This window comes from Cavia porcellus, unplaced genomic scaffold (genome assembly GCF_034190915.1).
Source record: "Cavia porcellus strain 051 isolate PalLab524CR breed Dunkin Hartley unplaced genomic scaffold, mCavPor4.1 scaffold_32, whole genome shotgun sequence".
Classification (NCBI taxonomy): Eukaryota; Metazoa; Chordata; class Mammalia; order Rodentia; family Caviidae; genus Cavia; species Cavia porcellus.
Genome location: NW_026947515.1, coordinates 16,161,997 through 16,176,391, shown reverse-complemented (window position 1 = coordinate 16,176,391; position 14,395 = coordinate 16,161,997). Strand labels below are relative to the sequence as shown.

The window sequence follows — 14,395 nt, the reverse complement described above, 5'->3', positions numbered from 1 at the left end:
GATTACAGGTGTGCACCACCACATCCAACCTGCATTATTAAAATTTAAAGATTTAATGAGACATAGGGAGATACTACTGGCTGAAAGCCTCTGTGAAGACTTCAGAAATTTCTTCTATCTAGTGTGAAGAACAGATAAAGTCCGTAACAGCCATTATTACTTAGAAGGGAAGCAGCCCAGAACAAAACCAGGAGGTTCAATCTGCCGAGAAAAGCTTTCAGCCCTGTATCCTTGGTAACATCAAGACCACTTCTTGTCACTGATCGCAATCTGCTAAATTCACCTACAATGAGCCCAAAATTAGAAGGTAACACATAGCATGGTAAAGCAAAGGGTGGAATTTAATCTTTATTTACAGGGCACTGCAAAATATGAAGTTCCATATAGAAATAAGAAACCCCTTAAGAGGATAAGCTTCATACAGTATGTACAGTTTGGAACTGTTCAAGTATAGTTTCGTTGTAAAAAGTGCTACAATGACAAACCACATTGAAAAGAAAGAGTTTGTAAGAGAAACAGACAAACTTATACCGAACACAGTACATGACAAAGACTGATGCCCCCCTCAGCTGTACACCTAGAAGTTAAAGGAACCAGGAGCCCCGTCCTGAACTTGGAAAGTATAGCCTTCAGAGGTAGTTTCTGGCACAACAGTTTGATCTTCTTCTTCCTAGAAATATTAAAAAAACAACAATGTAACCCACAGATGATACATTTCTAAGGAGCACCTTGACTAGAAGACTACATGTGTTCTTAAATTCTTCATTTGCATAAATTGCCTTACTCAACTAAGTTCTAGTACTGGACAGAAGAAAGGAGGAAAGGGTGCTGCTAAAACTTCGGCCAGGCCAGGGATTGAGCTCAGTGGGTCAAGTGCTTGGCGGGTAAGTTAAGAGGTTGTGAGTTCAAACCCCAGTACCAAAACAAAACAAAAACAAACTTAGGCCATTCTTGAGTGGAGGCGGCCCAAACGGGTTAAGGTGTATCACTACACTAATAAAATTGTAAGTTCAGAATTTTCTTCTCGTCACTTTTCAGTAGGAAAGGAAAAACCACTTATTAGACCCTAAATTAAGAGACTGGGTCTGGTTCCCTTCCCCAACAACTCCCACAATGAACATATTTGGTCTCAAAATAATGATTTCAAAAGCTGTTCATGTGCAAGGTGTTCACTTGAGGGTAAACTGATGAATTGAAAACTCAGGGTAAATGCTGTCATCAAACTAACTACCTGAGAAGCAAATAAATTCTATATGCACTGACATTTTGTTGTATGATTTAACCATGGGGCCAGGCATGGTGCGCATGCCTGTAACCTCAGCACTGGGAGGAACGCTGCTTCATGGTGGGTCAGCCTCAACTATACAGCCAAGACGCTGTTTCAACAACAAAGGGGCTGGGATTTAGCTCAGCGGCATAAGCTAAACAACAACAAAATAATGGGACAGGCTCATTAAAAATGTACAGAGGAGCTGGGGATAGCTCAGTGGCACAAGCGCCTGCCTGGAAAGCTGAAGGTTCTAAGTTTCATTCTCAGTAAGCCCCTTCAAAAAGAAAACACAAAGAAAAACTCCCACAGCTTGATACTTTTAATGGATTTCTTCAGTTGTTAATATCACCATTACTCACGGCTGGGGATTTAGCTCAGCGGCGTAAGCACCTGCCTTGCAAGCAGGCGGTCGTGAGTTCGATCCCTGGTACCAATAAAAATGAAAAACACACACACAGAAAAAATTCACCATTACTCACCTCTACTGAGAAGTACTTCTCAATCAAGTTTAAGGAGGCCTTGTACACAGACTCGTTTTCATGGTTCTGCAGTGCTTCAATCTTGTCCAAACCTCCGCATTCTTCGATCATTATACTAAGCTTCTCCGTTTCACCTAATTTCTCAGCAGCCTTAAAGAAAATCTCAAGTTTACTGGCCTATACTCAAAACATCCCCATTTTAATGAAAATGGTAACATTCATGTTTGAGAATACGTATCAGACAGAAATAAACATTGGCCAGGGGTGGAGGTATATCCCTACACCACTACCAACTGGAAAGCTAAGGCAGGATTGCTGTGTATTTCAAGGCCTGCCTGGGCTACATAATCCACCCCAGTTCCTTCAATAGTACTGAGTTATTTTGCATTTCCTCTTTTTTTTTTTTTGCCTTTTTGAGGCAGGATTTCACTATGTAGTTCAGGCTGGACTTGAACTTCTTAGAACAGGATGGTCTCTAACTCAGTGATCCTCCTGTCTCAGCCTCCTGAGTGCCCCCAGGATTACAGGCATGCACCACTATGCCAAGTCTCTTGAAAATTTCCAAGTTAGCACTGTTTCTTCTCCATCAACTACTTTTTTATCGTGGCTTTCACCCACACACGTATCTTAGAGCACTTAACCTTTTCCATGCATCACCACCATCTGAGCAGGGTTGGGGATGTAATCCTCAGTGGTGTAACACTTGTACAGCCTGTAAGAGCCTGGGTTTGAGCCCTAGCAATACACACGAACACAAAAACTACCTATTCAACTTGTTTCCCTCTTAGGGCAAAGCATAAGCACAATCCCCTGACAACACAAATATCTGGCTTTCCTCCATCTGAGGAATTACAGAGGTCAGCACATCCAGGACAGTAGATGAGCCTCATTCTGAGAAAAGCAACATTGTGATACAGTATCTTCCCTGCCAGGTTAAGCATTCACCTACACAACTTCTAAAGTGCAACTACTGGAAAAGAATTTTCAAGAAAAAAAAAAAAAGAGTGTAACTACATTCAGGCTCAATTGGTATGCATTAAGATGGGATTATTTTTTAAAAAGTACCTCACACAATGTCAAACTGTAGTCAATATGGAGAACCAATGTTTAAAGGCAAATATGGTTGGTGGTGTGCTAAAAACACTTTTCTCTGATGCTTGTATTATTTTTTTTTTTTTTTAAAAATCTGTGTACCAAGATTAGATTGGTAGAGGATGGGATATAACTCAGCAGCAAAGTACCTGCCTGGAAAGCACAAAACTGAGTCCAATCCCTGGTACCAAAAAAAAAAAAAAAATTTCTATGTCTGCAATATTTAGAATAAATATTTACCAATAAAATAACAGATATGCTTGAAAATAACTGAGGGGTTTAGATAAAGAATGGCAAAACTAGCACACACTGGCAAACTGCTTCCACGTAGTGTTCTTTACTCAGCTTTGTATTTGTGGGTCATAACTCCAGAGTGACAAGTGCAGAAGTAGATGATGAGCAGGCTGGCTTACCGTGCCAGCGTGCTTGTACTGACCAAAAGAAACCAAGGAAAATACTAAATCATCTGAATTTCAACAAATTCAGTATTAAATTGGGCAAGTGAGGTGTGGTGGTGCACACCTGTAATCCCTGCACTCAGGAGTCTGAGCAAGGAAGAGCACCTTGAGTCTGAGGCCAGCTTGGATCACATAGCAAAAAAAAAAAAACAAAAGAGAGAGGATAACTGACAAAATAAGTACAGGTGATCTGCTTAAAGGAGCATCACTCACTCATCTCCTTTTAATCTCTCCGAATCCCTGTCATATCTTTGACCAAGTTTGGTCAGCAGGGCAGGGTCATTACCTACAGCCCCAACTACTCGGGAAACTGAGATGATAGAATCACTGGAGTCCAGGACTTAGTGAAGAGTAGCCTAAGCAATAGATCCTATCTCTTAAAAAAACAAAACTGTGGCCCTCTAAGCAGGTTTTCTGATTCTGTGGCTGCCCTTACCCTGGTCTTAATAGTAAACTGATTATCACACCAGGCCCAAATTCAAACCAATGCCACCTTGTTAGGGCTTACCTGGAAGATATTTGAAATGGCATCCAGAATAACAAGAATGATTTTCGTATCTTTGGCAGTTAAGAGGTTCATCAATGGTTCTATTATCCCACAATGAACAAGGTAAACAATCTGTTCAACTGTCCCACCACTGGTGTAGTTGGTCACAGCCCACACAGCTTCCTTTTGTGTCTTAAAGTCTGCCTAATAAACATAAGAAAATGGTTTTCTTTCAGAACAGTCATACATGTGAAAAAAGCAATGGCTAAACTACCCATTGGGTCCACCAAACTTGTGAAACCAGCTCTTACTTGGCACAGATCTAAACTGCTAAACAACAATATACACATTCCTCATTTAACCTGCCTGCTTAGCTGGGTGTGGTGGCACAGGCCTGTATTCATATACTGAGGAGGCTGAGGCAGGAGGATCACCTAAATTCGAGGCCAGTCTGGGCTATATAGTGAGTTCACAGACAGCCGCAAGCACATACCGAGACCTCCAAAAAAGTCAAAAATAAAAACAAAACACAAAACGTAAAAAACTCTACTTAAGGACTGTTCAGCATCACAACCAAGGTACACTATTTGGACTTCTGACCTGTTTTTTGTTTTTTCGTTTTTGTTTTTTTGGCGCTGGGGATTGAACTCATGACCTAGTGCTTGCCAGGCAGGCACTTATGCCACTGAGCTAAATCCCTGGCCCCAAGCTCTGTACATCTTGTTTATACAGCCTCCATGTCTTTTTTTCTGTGTACCTTGTTTAAACAGTACTATAATTTTTGCTGAATTGTACAGTAATTTTATGATGCTACACATTACAGTACTGCATGTAAGAGTTACACAAATAAAAGCAGTCATCAAGTTGGAATTTCAGTTGATTTCTTTGTTCTGAATACTGTAATATACATTTTATATATAAATCTTCATTTAGCAACCATTATCTAATGAACCAGTGGCAGGATCTAACTTTGCGGTTAAGTGAAGAAGGTCTGGGAAAAAACAAAGAGCTGGAAGAGCTGGGGATATAGCTCAGTGGCATAAATGCCCGCCTGGCAAGGGCAAGGCCCTGAGGTCAATTCCTGGTACCCACCCACCCCAAAAAGGGAAAATGTCTATACTTAAGTCTAGTCAGGAACAGCCTGGGCTACATTTGAGTTCAAAACCAGCCTAGACTGCATAGCGAGACCTTGTCTCAAAAAAAAAAAAAAAAAAAAAAAAAGCCTTGTCTAGAAATACTAACAATTATCGAATTAAATCCTCAGAGTACATTACCTTAGAGAGAACACTGACAAGGATCGGGACTAATCCATGATTGACAACTTGCTGTATCTGGTCCTGGCGGCCGGCTGTGATGTTTGACATTGTCCAGGTAGCTTCCTTCTGAATATTAGTTTTGGGGTGAACAAGCAGGCTGGGAAAAACAGCAAGTGCTCCTGCATCTATTACAATCTGAGTCTGTTCATCTGTTCCAGTAACAATATTCCCTATGGCTCTTAGCGCAGGAGTCTGCAGACGGAAAATAAAAGGGTTGATTGCTGATGGCTACTATTTTTCCCAGTGCTGCTCAAAAATTATCCATCCTAAATGTTTAAGAGGTGCAGCACAGTCTGAAACAGGCATTACTGCAATGCATATGCTCCCTGTACTTTACACTTGGAGTCTAAACATGAGCAACTTACCATAATGGATAATTCATTTGATCCTAGAAGCTTCACCAGATGGGGCACAACTCCAGTTTTTACAACCATTTCAATGCGCTCATTTGGACCATCTGTAAGGTAAGAAATAGCCCAGCAGGTATCTGCTAATACTTCAAGATCATTGTGATGTAGGAGACGAACCAAGGTAGGAAGAATTTGCTCAACAGCATCTAATGGGGGTGCAGGATTCTTGTTGCGGCAAAGGTTTGAAAGTGTCCAGGTAAGATTACGTAAGTAACCACCCTAAGGAGAAAGGAAAAAGTAATGAGAAAATTGCCTGTCTTTTAAGGAAATGCAAGAAATTGAAATTTTAAAACGAGCAACTTTAAAAAAAAAAAGTGAGCAACCGCCAGGTGCAGTAGTACTCAGGCAGCTGACACTGGAGGAATATTGCAAATTGCAGGCCAACCTGAGCTACATAGTGAGACCCTATCTCAAAAAAACGACCCCCAAAAGTGAACAACTTTACTTATGTGAGTAACTTACGGCTAAAGATGACATATCAGGAACTGCAAGAAGAGCTAAGAGCGGGTCAATTGCACCATATTTGATAACCAAGTCTCGGAAAACTGAACCATCACCTGAAGAAAAAAAGTAAGATTAAGGGCTGGAATATAGTACAGTGATACTGCATTTTCCTAGCATGCACAAGGCCCTGGATTCAATCCCTAGCAACACATGCATACACTAAAAGCAAAATCAACCACATCTACTTGTCTGGCACCACCTATGTTCAGTGACTGAATATGCTATCAGGAATTCCCCATCTTACTTAGATGCTTCCCTGGTGCCTTTTTCAGATCCTTCTCTTATCCCTAATAAGGACTTGAAGCAAACTCAAAACACATGTGACACCAAGGGCACTATTACTTAACAACATGGCTTTTCCCACCCCATTATGGTTAGAAACATTCAGTCAAAATAATCTTACGCCCAAGTACCTGCAATGTTTCCTAGAGCCCAGACAGCCTGTTCACTGATGTGGGCATGGGGAGAGGCCAAGAGAGAAATGAGTGCTGGGATAGCACCTCCGTCCACCACAGCCTTGGTCTGTTCTGATGACCCAGAAGCAATGTTAGTGAGCGCCCAAGCAGACTCAAACTGAATGGGACTACAGTCAGTTCTGCCCAAGAAGGACACAAATTTTGGAATCAAACCAGCCCGGATTATGTGATCTATGGGGGGCTGTTTTTCACGAGAAAGCAGTTTCCTAAAGGAGAAACAAGAAGAAAAGCAAAAGTGAAGGTGATCAACAAGAGAAGTTTGTTTCAAAATAGATTTGTAAATGTAGAACATTTTAAGTAAATGCTGACATTCCTGGAACGTAAAGAAACTGAACAGATTACATGTGTGGTACACTTATCATTTTCCTACTCGGTGTATCTCTGCAAAAATCTACCACATAGTGACTTAAAATGTCATTGTGAAGCTAGTGGTGGTGGGCATGGGGTGCAAGGCTCTAAGTCCAGCACTTAGGAGGTCAAGGTGAGGGGACTACCAGGGGTTCAAGGTTGGCCTGGGCTAGATAATGAGCTCGAAACCAGCCTTAACTGCGTAGTGAAACGCCACTTCAAAAAACAAGAAAGTCACTTTGACAAAAAAAAAAAAAAAAAAAAAAAAAAAAAATCAAAAAAAGTTAACAGTTGGAGCCAGGTGTGATGGTGCACACCTGAAATCCCAGCACTCAGGAGGCTGAGGCAGGAGAATCATTGTGAGTTCAAGCCAGCCTAAATTAAATTGCACAATGAAACTGTCTCAAAGACCAAAAAAGGGTTGGAGACTTAGCTCAGCAGCGTAAGTGAATGCTTGCCTGGCAAAGCGCAAGGTCCTGAGTTTAATCCCTGATACAAAAAAAAAGTTAATAGTTGGGCTGGAGATTTAGCTCAGTGGCATCAGTCTTTGTCTGGCAAGCATGACGTCATGAGATTGATCCCTGGTACCCCCTGCCAAAAGTTAATAGTTAGGGTGGAATTTTAGGTCACTATAGAAAATTACAGCTAAAAATTTCAACTAAGGAAAAATCCTAGCCAGGCATGGTGGTGGACACCTGTCATCCTAGCACTTCGGAGGCTGAGGTGGGAGCATTATGGCAAGTTCACGGCCTACAGCTGATAAACTTGACCTGTATTATCAGCCATCCATCCCTTGCTGCCAAAAATCTAAAGGTTAGTTTCTTAGGTTACCTAAATTATAGCATGTGTGACTTACCTAGCAGCTTGAGTAGCTTGGAGCTGGTTTTCCAGATTATTGCTATTTATACCTTTGACAATGTCATCAACAGTCCAATTCACAGTGCCCTAAAAGTGGAATTTTATAATCATTGAGATTAAATACCAACATTCACATTTACCATTATGAAGACACTTGTAAGTCTACAGTGAGTTAATAAAAGTTTAACCCATTTATTTTTGCCTATTAAATATTTTATATGTCAAACAGTTCTTAGCCAGGCTCGGTGGCACATGCCTGTAATCCCAGCACTCAAGAGGCTGGGGCAGGAAGATCATTGTGAGCTCAAGACCAGCCTGGGCCATAAAGTCAACTCAAATCCAGCCTGAACTGCATAGCAAGATCCTGTCTCAAAAAGAACCCAAAAAAAACCCCTCAAGTTTGGCACCATAATTCCTGTGGTGTCAACATTTCATCACAAAAAAAAAAGCAGCTGTGAATACTTTTAACAGCAATTTAGGGAAGACTGATGAAAGTTATTGCTACGTTAGTCTTAATCACCTGCATTCAGCTATGTTTTGGGTGACAGAAAATAAGTTACAAATAATGTATGGAGTACTTTCTTTTCTTTTCTTTTTCTTTTTTTTTTTTTTTTTTTTTTTTGCCGTACGGGGAACTGAACTCATAATCTCGCTTTTGCGATATATGGGGTATTTTCATATCCAAACTTGTAATTCCTGTATTTCCATGGTGCAAATTACAAAGAAGTTGTACATTGCAAATCAGTTTGAGAACCAATGTTCTTGTTAATTCAAAAAGAATGTCCCTTTCTCATTAGGAACTTACAATCTAACAAGAAAAATGTATTAAGTAGACAAATATCATAAAATAAATGTCATTTGTTATACAGCAATATTTCTTGATTTTTTGGTGAAAAAACAGGGAACTTCATAATCCTCGAAGATGAATCTCCTGCTAGACACTATTAGAAGGTGAGACTGAGTATGTGTATTTTAGAAAAAGCAGGGAAGTGTGACTGGAGATACAGGTAGCTGCAGAGTACTTGCCGAGCAAGTGGGAGGCTTTGGGTTTGATCCCCAGCATTGCAAAACAACAAAGGCGGCTCATAGGGGAGAAGTACTAAAATAAGCATAGTAGTATAAAACTAAGATGCAGGAAAGCCCTGGTGTTTTTGAAGATACACATTTATAAGCCTAAGCTTGGTCCAATATGGTGTGTGGATTTCGAGCAGAGAATATATTCAAGCACTAATGTCATGTATTACTTAATGTTGGAGATACAGTCTGAGAAATATGGAGTTATGTGATTTTGTCATTGTTAAGATACTAAAACACACACACACACACACACACACACACACACACACACACACACAAAGACAGAAAATGGTGCCCGGGATTTAGCTCAGCGGCACACTTACCTGCCTGGCAAACACAAGGTACCGAAAAAAAAAAAAAAAAAAAGAAAAAGAAAACGATATACCTGTATATAGTGTACTTGCCATAGAGCTAGGCGGATTGGAAATGACTGGCTCGGAATAAGTCAGAGTGTGAGTAATAAAAAAAGTGAAGGCCCACACTGCTGTGTACTACAGACATCGAATACTTAGGCCTACTCTAAATTTATCAAAAAAATTTTTTCCTTGTTATTAGCTGGATCTATATAGTGGCATAGGATCATTGTGAGTTCAAGATCAGCCTGAACGGCATACACATCAGGCCCTGTCTCAGAAAGCCGAAATAAATAAGCTTGTTATGGTTCGGTATCTAACTCACATGTTCTCAGGTGGGGCTTTGGAGTGACTGGATTATGGGTGGGTGTGTGAATATGGATTAAAGTGTAATAACTGCATTAATCCACCCTTTAGTTTGTCATGGTTGTGAGTGTAGATAATAGGAAGGCTCCCTGAGTCTGGGTAGCACCATCCAATAGACTTATAATGTCAATAAAACAAAAGGAAAAAGTATGACTGCCTCCTGCCTGCCCTGCCATCAGGATCTGTTTCTCCTCTGCCATAGGGACCAATCCATGAGATAAGAACCGTGTCCCACCTATGAACTGAAACCTCTATTGTGGACTAAAATAAATCTTTCCTCCCTTAATTTGTGCACACTGGGTATTGTCCTAGCAACAAGAAAAATAAGACATGCATTAATAAATCTTGGCTTACTGTACCACTCCTTTAAATTTTGATTATTTTTTAAATAATACTTAAATTCATAGCTACACAGAAGTATTTTTCTGTGATCTTTTTAATTTCATGCATTTTTGTTGAAAACTAAGACATGAGTACCCATTATTACCCTAGGCCTCACAGTATCAGCATTATCTGTATCATCACCTCAAATCTCACAGTCCTGAAAGGTCTTCAGGGGTAAGTAACGTAAATGGACTTTGCATGTCCTGCCTCCTAGACTATACCATAAAGGGTCTTCCTGAGAAGCATCAATCTTCAGAAATGCATTTGAAGCCGGGCGTGGCGGCTCATGCCTGTAATTCCAACACTCAGAAGGCTGAGGCAGGAGGATCAGCCTAGGCTACAAAGTGAGCCCAAGACAAGCCTAAATTGCACAGTGAGACCCTATCTCAAAAAGACCAAAAAAAAATTTTTTTTTAAAAATAAGTATGTTTACATGTATTCTGTTTTATTGTGCCATTTTCTGCAGGCCTAGAGATTGAACTCAGAGTCTTCACATTGAGCTACACCTTAGCCCTTGGTTTTTATTATTAATTTTGAGACCAACGCCTCATTAAGACCAGCTGACCAGGCTGGGCTTGAACCTGCAATCTTACCTCAGCCTCCCAGAGTGCTGGGATTGTAGGTAGGTTGTGTGCCTTCTTTGATTCTTTATTTTGATCACAGATTTACTCATAATCAGATAATGTTCATGACATTATTCTCATCTATTAATGAAAAATTTTCAGAGTTGCAACCCATGGTTTTAAGCTCTTTAAGGAGCTTGTTGATTGAGGTCTGCAAAAGCTTCCGGCAGACACTTCTCTATGAATTTTCTTGGTGGCTCTTCTGTAGTCTCTTTTTCTTTTGCTTCCTCTAGCTATGAAGGCCTGTTCTAGTTCCACTATAATCTTATGGGCCCATCATCATATGTACAATATGTAGTTGATACAAATGGTATGGCACATGAATATACTTTTGGAAAAACTTTTAAAAAGACACAATATGGCACACAAGTATAGGAAAGATAAGTTAGGAAGCTATTTTAACAATTTCAGGAAGAAAAAGACTTGACAAAACTGGTGCCAACTGGTGTGGTAAAAACATACCACAAAAGTAAAAAATAAGTCACAAAGTACTTGATTCTGAACACTATGTTGCAGTGCCCAGATCAAGATATCCAACCAACAGCTAGAAATGCAGGGAAACCACAACAAGAGGAAGATAACATTAGAATTAGCTTCAATAGGTTACAGAGGATGCCTAGAAAATAAGAATCCATCAGAACCGATGAGGTGGGGAGGAAAAAAATCTTCGCAGTCAAAACCCCATATGCAATGCCCATATTAAATTTCTGGATTTACCATAATTCATAAATTAAAATATATTTACCTGGTTGTTGCGGTTTTCCTGCAGTGGTGAAGTAGCATCATCAGGAAAGGAGCTTACATTTCTCCTTTTCAGCATCTGGTCATCCTTCTTAGCTTTCCTTAGCTCCACATTAACTTCTATTCGGCGTCGCCTCATTTCCTTATGAAAAGACAACACATTTTGTTGCCTGATGAGAGCATCTGAAAAAAATCTTTCAAAGGTTTCGCCCCTTCTCAAATACCTTACCATTTTAAAAACACAGAAGGAAAAAGAATATTAATATGCTAGCTGAGGAAATTACCAAGGCTTTATTTGGAATACGGAAAGTTTCTTTGCTATAATTGGCATTAAAAGTGCCTATTTCTTCCCGAAAGGGGAAAAAAATACCGAAGGAAAGCAACAGAAGGTACTCACGGTGCTGTCTTTCCCCTTGTTCTTGAATCTGTTCAGGCGGGCAGCTGGTGAATTAGCATTCTCATTGGTGGACATGGTTATGAGACAAAGAAAGAAAGCTAAAAGATGGAGGACAGAAACATTTCCCATGTCAGTGAGAACATCAAATAAGAATAGAATTATCAAACCTATTTTGAATCTGCCTCTTCAAATTTTCAGCACTATGGATGTAGTTTTAGTCAAAGGATAATCTTCCCCACTTCCCCACAAAGGAAAGAAACTTTCTGGAACAAATCTATCAGCAAATATAATAGAAGCCACATAAAACTTAAAATGTCAGTAATCACTTTACTAAAGAAAACCCATTAACATTTAATAAGTTTTAACCCAAGCTACCCATAATGCTGTCATCTCAACATGTTATCAACATAAAAGTTCAGATTATTTTTTTTCCTATCTTTGAAATCCTATGTCTCAATTCTGATTGAGACCTTTGTGATTAGTCACCTTTTTAAGTGCTCCAGAGCCACAAGTCTCTGACCACCACCGTGTCAGGCAGCGTAGTTCACAATCTAAAATTCATTACTGTTAATGGAACACCAACTACAGGAACCCTAAACCCTAGGTCTTTAGGGCAATAAATTCAGATCTTCTTGAGGCTTTTTTTTTTACCGTCTTTGAAAGGGCCAAAACAAGTACTTTACTTCACACATGAGAGCTACATACAATGTTTGTGCCTGGTCGCATTACAAAACCTTCCATAACAACTGCTGTCAACATTAAAAACTGCCGCATAATGCTGCTGCTGCATTTAGGACCTCTCACCTATATTCGTTTCCGAGAACTCTCAGTTAAAACACTGAATTAGAATAGTATCTGCTGTGCCTCATTCAGACCCAGATACTTACAAAGCCGTCTCCCAAAAGTGACAAGTCAAGGTCCTCCTTAACAACTGGCTCCTTTTACTTCCGTTATGCTCGCCCGCGACACCACAACCCGGTTCAGAGTGGGGTCTTCCCCAAAAGCCACCTCCCTCGCCAGGCTCCGTCCCCACCTCCCCGCGGAATGTGCAGACCTCGGCGGCTGGGGCAGGGCATCCAGGCCCTCCCCGACCGTCCGCTCTCGCGCCCAGCTCCCGCCGATTCCCTGGACGGCAACGCCTTGGAGCTTTTCCAGCCTTTCTCAGCGCCCCAAAGCCCCGACCCCGCCTTGCGAAACTAAGTCGCGGGGCCAACGAGCGACGCTCCCAAGGCCTCGACAACCAAAGAGGCCAAAGCCAGGCCCAGCGCGTACCGGCGCCTCCCTCCCGCTACCTGTGAGCCTGGCGCAGGCCACAAGGAGCCATTATTGCTCGGGCCCGGCCCCAGTCTCAGTTCATACCTGTGAAATGAGAGCGGGCGATATTGAGGAGCTCTCGGGTTGCAAACGGAGCGCTCTCAAAATGCTTACCGCGGCGGAGCCCAGAAACGGTGTGCCTCGTGCAGCCTGCAGGCGCGATTTAAATTTCCCGGTGATTCCGCATTCTGATTGGCTGGTTCGAGCCTAAACTGTGCGTACATTGGCGGATTTGAAAAACACGTTAGGCGGAGGCGGGGGTCTTAAGATCTAAATGAAGAAAAAGCTATCATCGCGAGATAAGGGAGCGGCCTGACGATCCCAGAATGCTTTGCGGGCCATGCGTGGAGACCTGAGATCCCGGAGGGCAACGCTGGGGGGCGGTCCTGCAAACCAAGGGCTGCTGGGGTTTTGCGGCGCGTTTAAGAGAGAAACGTAAACCCCAAAATGGTACTCAAACTCATAATTAAAAGAAAAAGCTTTATATGGAAAGATATTGACATATCTTTTCCTGCTGGAACACAGAAGGGACTTGGGTTTCTGACCTTTGTAGGAAGAAGTAGTAAAGCTGACTTACGTTGCATTTTTGAGTTTCCTCTTTAAAAATTGCGCGGTAAGACTATAAAAGCTACAAACACGCTAACAAAGGGCTTACTGTGCAGCGTGTATGCTTGTGTGCATATGCATATGATTTTTATACATTATTTCTTGAACCTTTTGAGAGTTAAGTTTCAAAAGTCGTGTCTCTACCGTTAAGTATTTCTCAATGCACCTCCAAGAAGGTACTTAAAAACATTCTTTTATATAAGCGCACCACAAAAATTCAGGGGGGAAACTGTCACATGCGTTTGATGCACAGTCTGTGTTCACGTTTTATGTACTTGTTCTAAGAATTCATTAAGCATATTTATAAGCATAGGATCCTGGGCCATTTTTGTTTCTGTAGTTTTCTTGTGTTCTAAAGGAACACGTTAGAAAGATTATATTGGTTTACTTTTTATTACAAGTAAATTCGAACGGTGGACTTCGTCCTCTCCAGCAAGCATTCAAGCCCGCCTTGCTCCAATGCAGCAGCTAAGGAGTAATAGAGGTTGCTGTTATTAGCAACCAGCATAATCCCAGCCCCTAATATGCAAGAATGTAGAAGGAATTTGTTCCTAAACCAATCATTGTGGGACATTCTCTTGACTATTGTGAATGGTTCAGGAGCAGGCACATGACCCAAATTCAACCAGTTGGGAAGCCTGTGCCTTTTGTTTAGTGGCGGAGGTAGGCAAGCAACCGATGTTCTGAATAGAGGACTGTGAATTCTAGAACTTTATTAAAGAAACTGTAGAAAAATCTAGAGTTCTAAAGAACAGTCAACCTTATCAATGAGTATGCCTGTAAAGGGTCTCACTTACATGATCCCGTGTGTTTCCTCTGTATTGACAAGTTGGGTG

General features: G+C 41.1%; 1 protein-coding gene across 2 annotated transcripts; it reads right to left on the bottom strand.

Annotated features, from left to right (window-relative positions):
- Nucleotides 1–335: 335 nt before the first annotated feature.
- Kpna2 (karyopherin subunit alpha 2) lies at nucleotides 336–13,176 on the bottom strand. Of its 2 annotated transcripts, none has more exons than XM_013148393.3 (11): nucleotides 13,068–13,176; nucleotides 11,640–11,737; nucleotides 11,247–11,384; nucleotides 7,697–7,785; nucleotides 6,430–6,698; nucleotides 5,975–6,069; nucleotides 5,468–5,731; nucleotides 5,061–5,294; nucleotides 3,808–3,990; nucleotides 1,750–1,899; nucleotides 336–670 (listed from the first exon to the last, which is right to left on the bottom strand). In XM_013148393.3, exons 2-11 carry the CDS (start codon nucleotides 11,712–11,714, stop codon nucleotides 578–580), a joined length of 1,590 nt encoding a protein of 529 aa, XP_013003847.1. In that variant the 5' UTR covers nucleotides 11,715–11,737; nucleotides 13,068–13,176; the 3' UTR covers nucleotides 336–577. The 2 variants fall into 2 exon arrangements, with proteins under 2 accessions (XP_013003847.1, XP_003465982.1); XM_003465934.5 differs by having other exon boundaries at nucleotides 12,999–13,166.
- Between the last annotated feature and the right edge of the window lie 1,219 nt (nucleotides 13,177–14,395).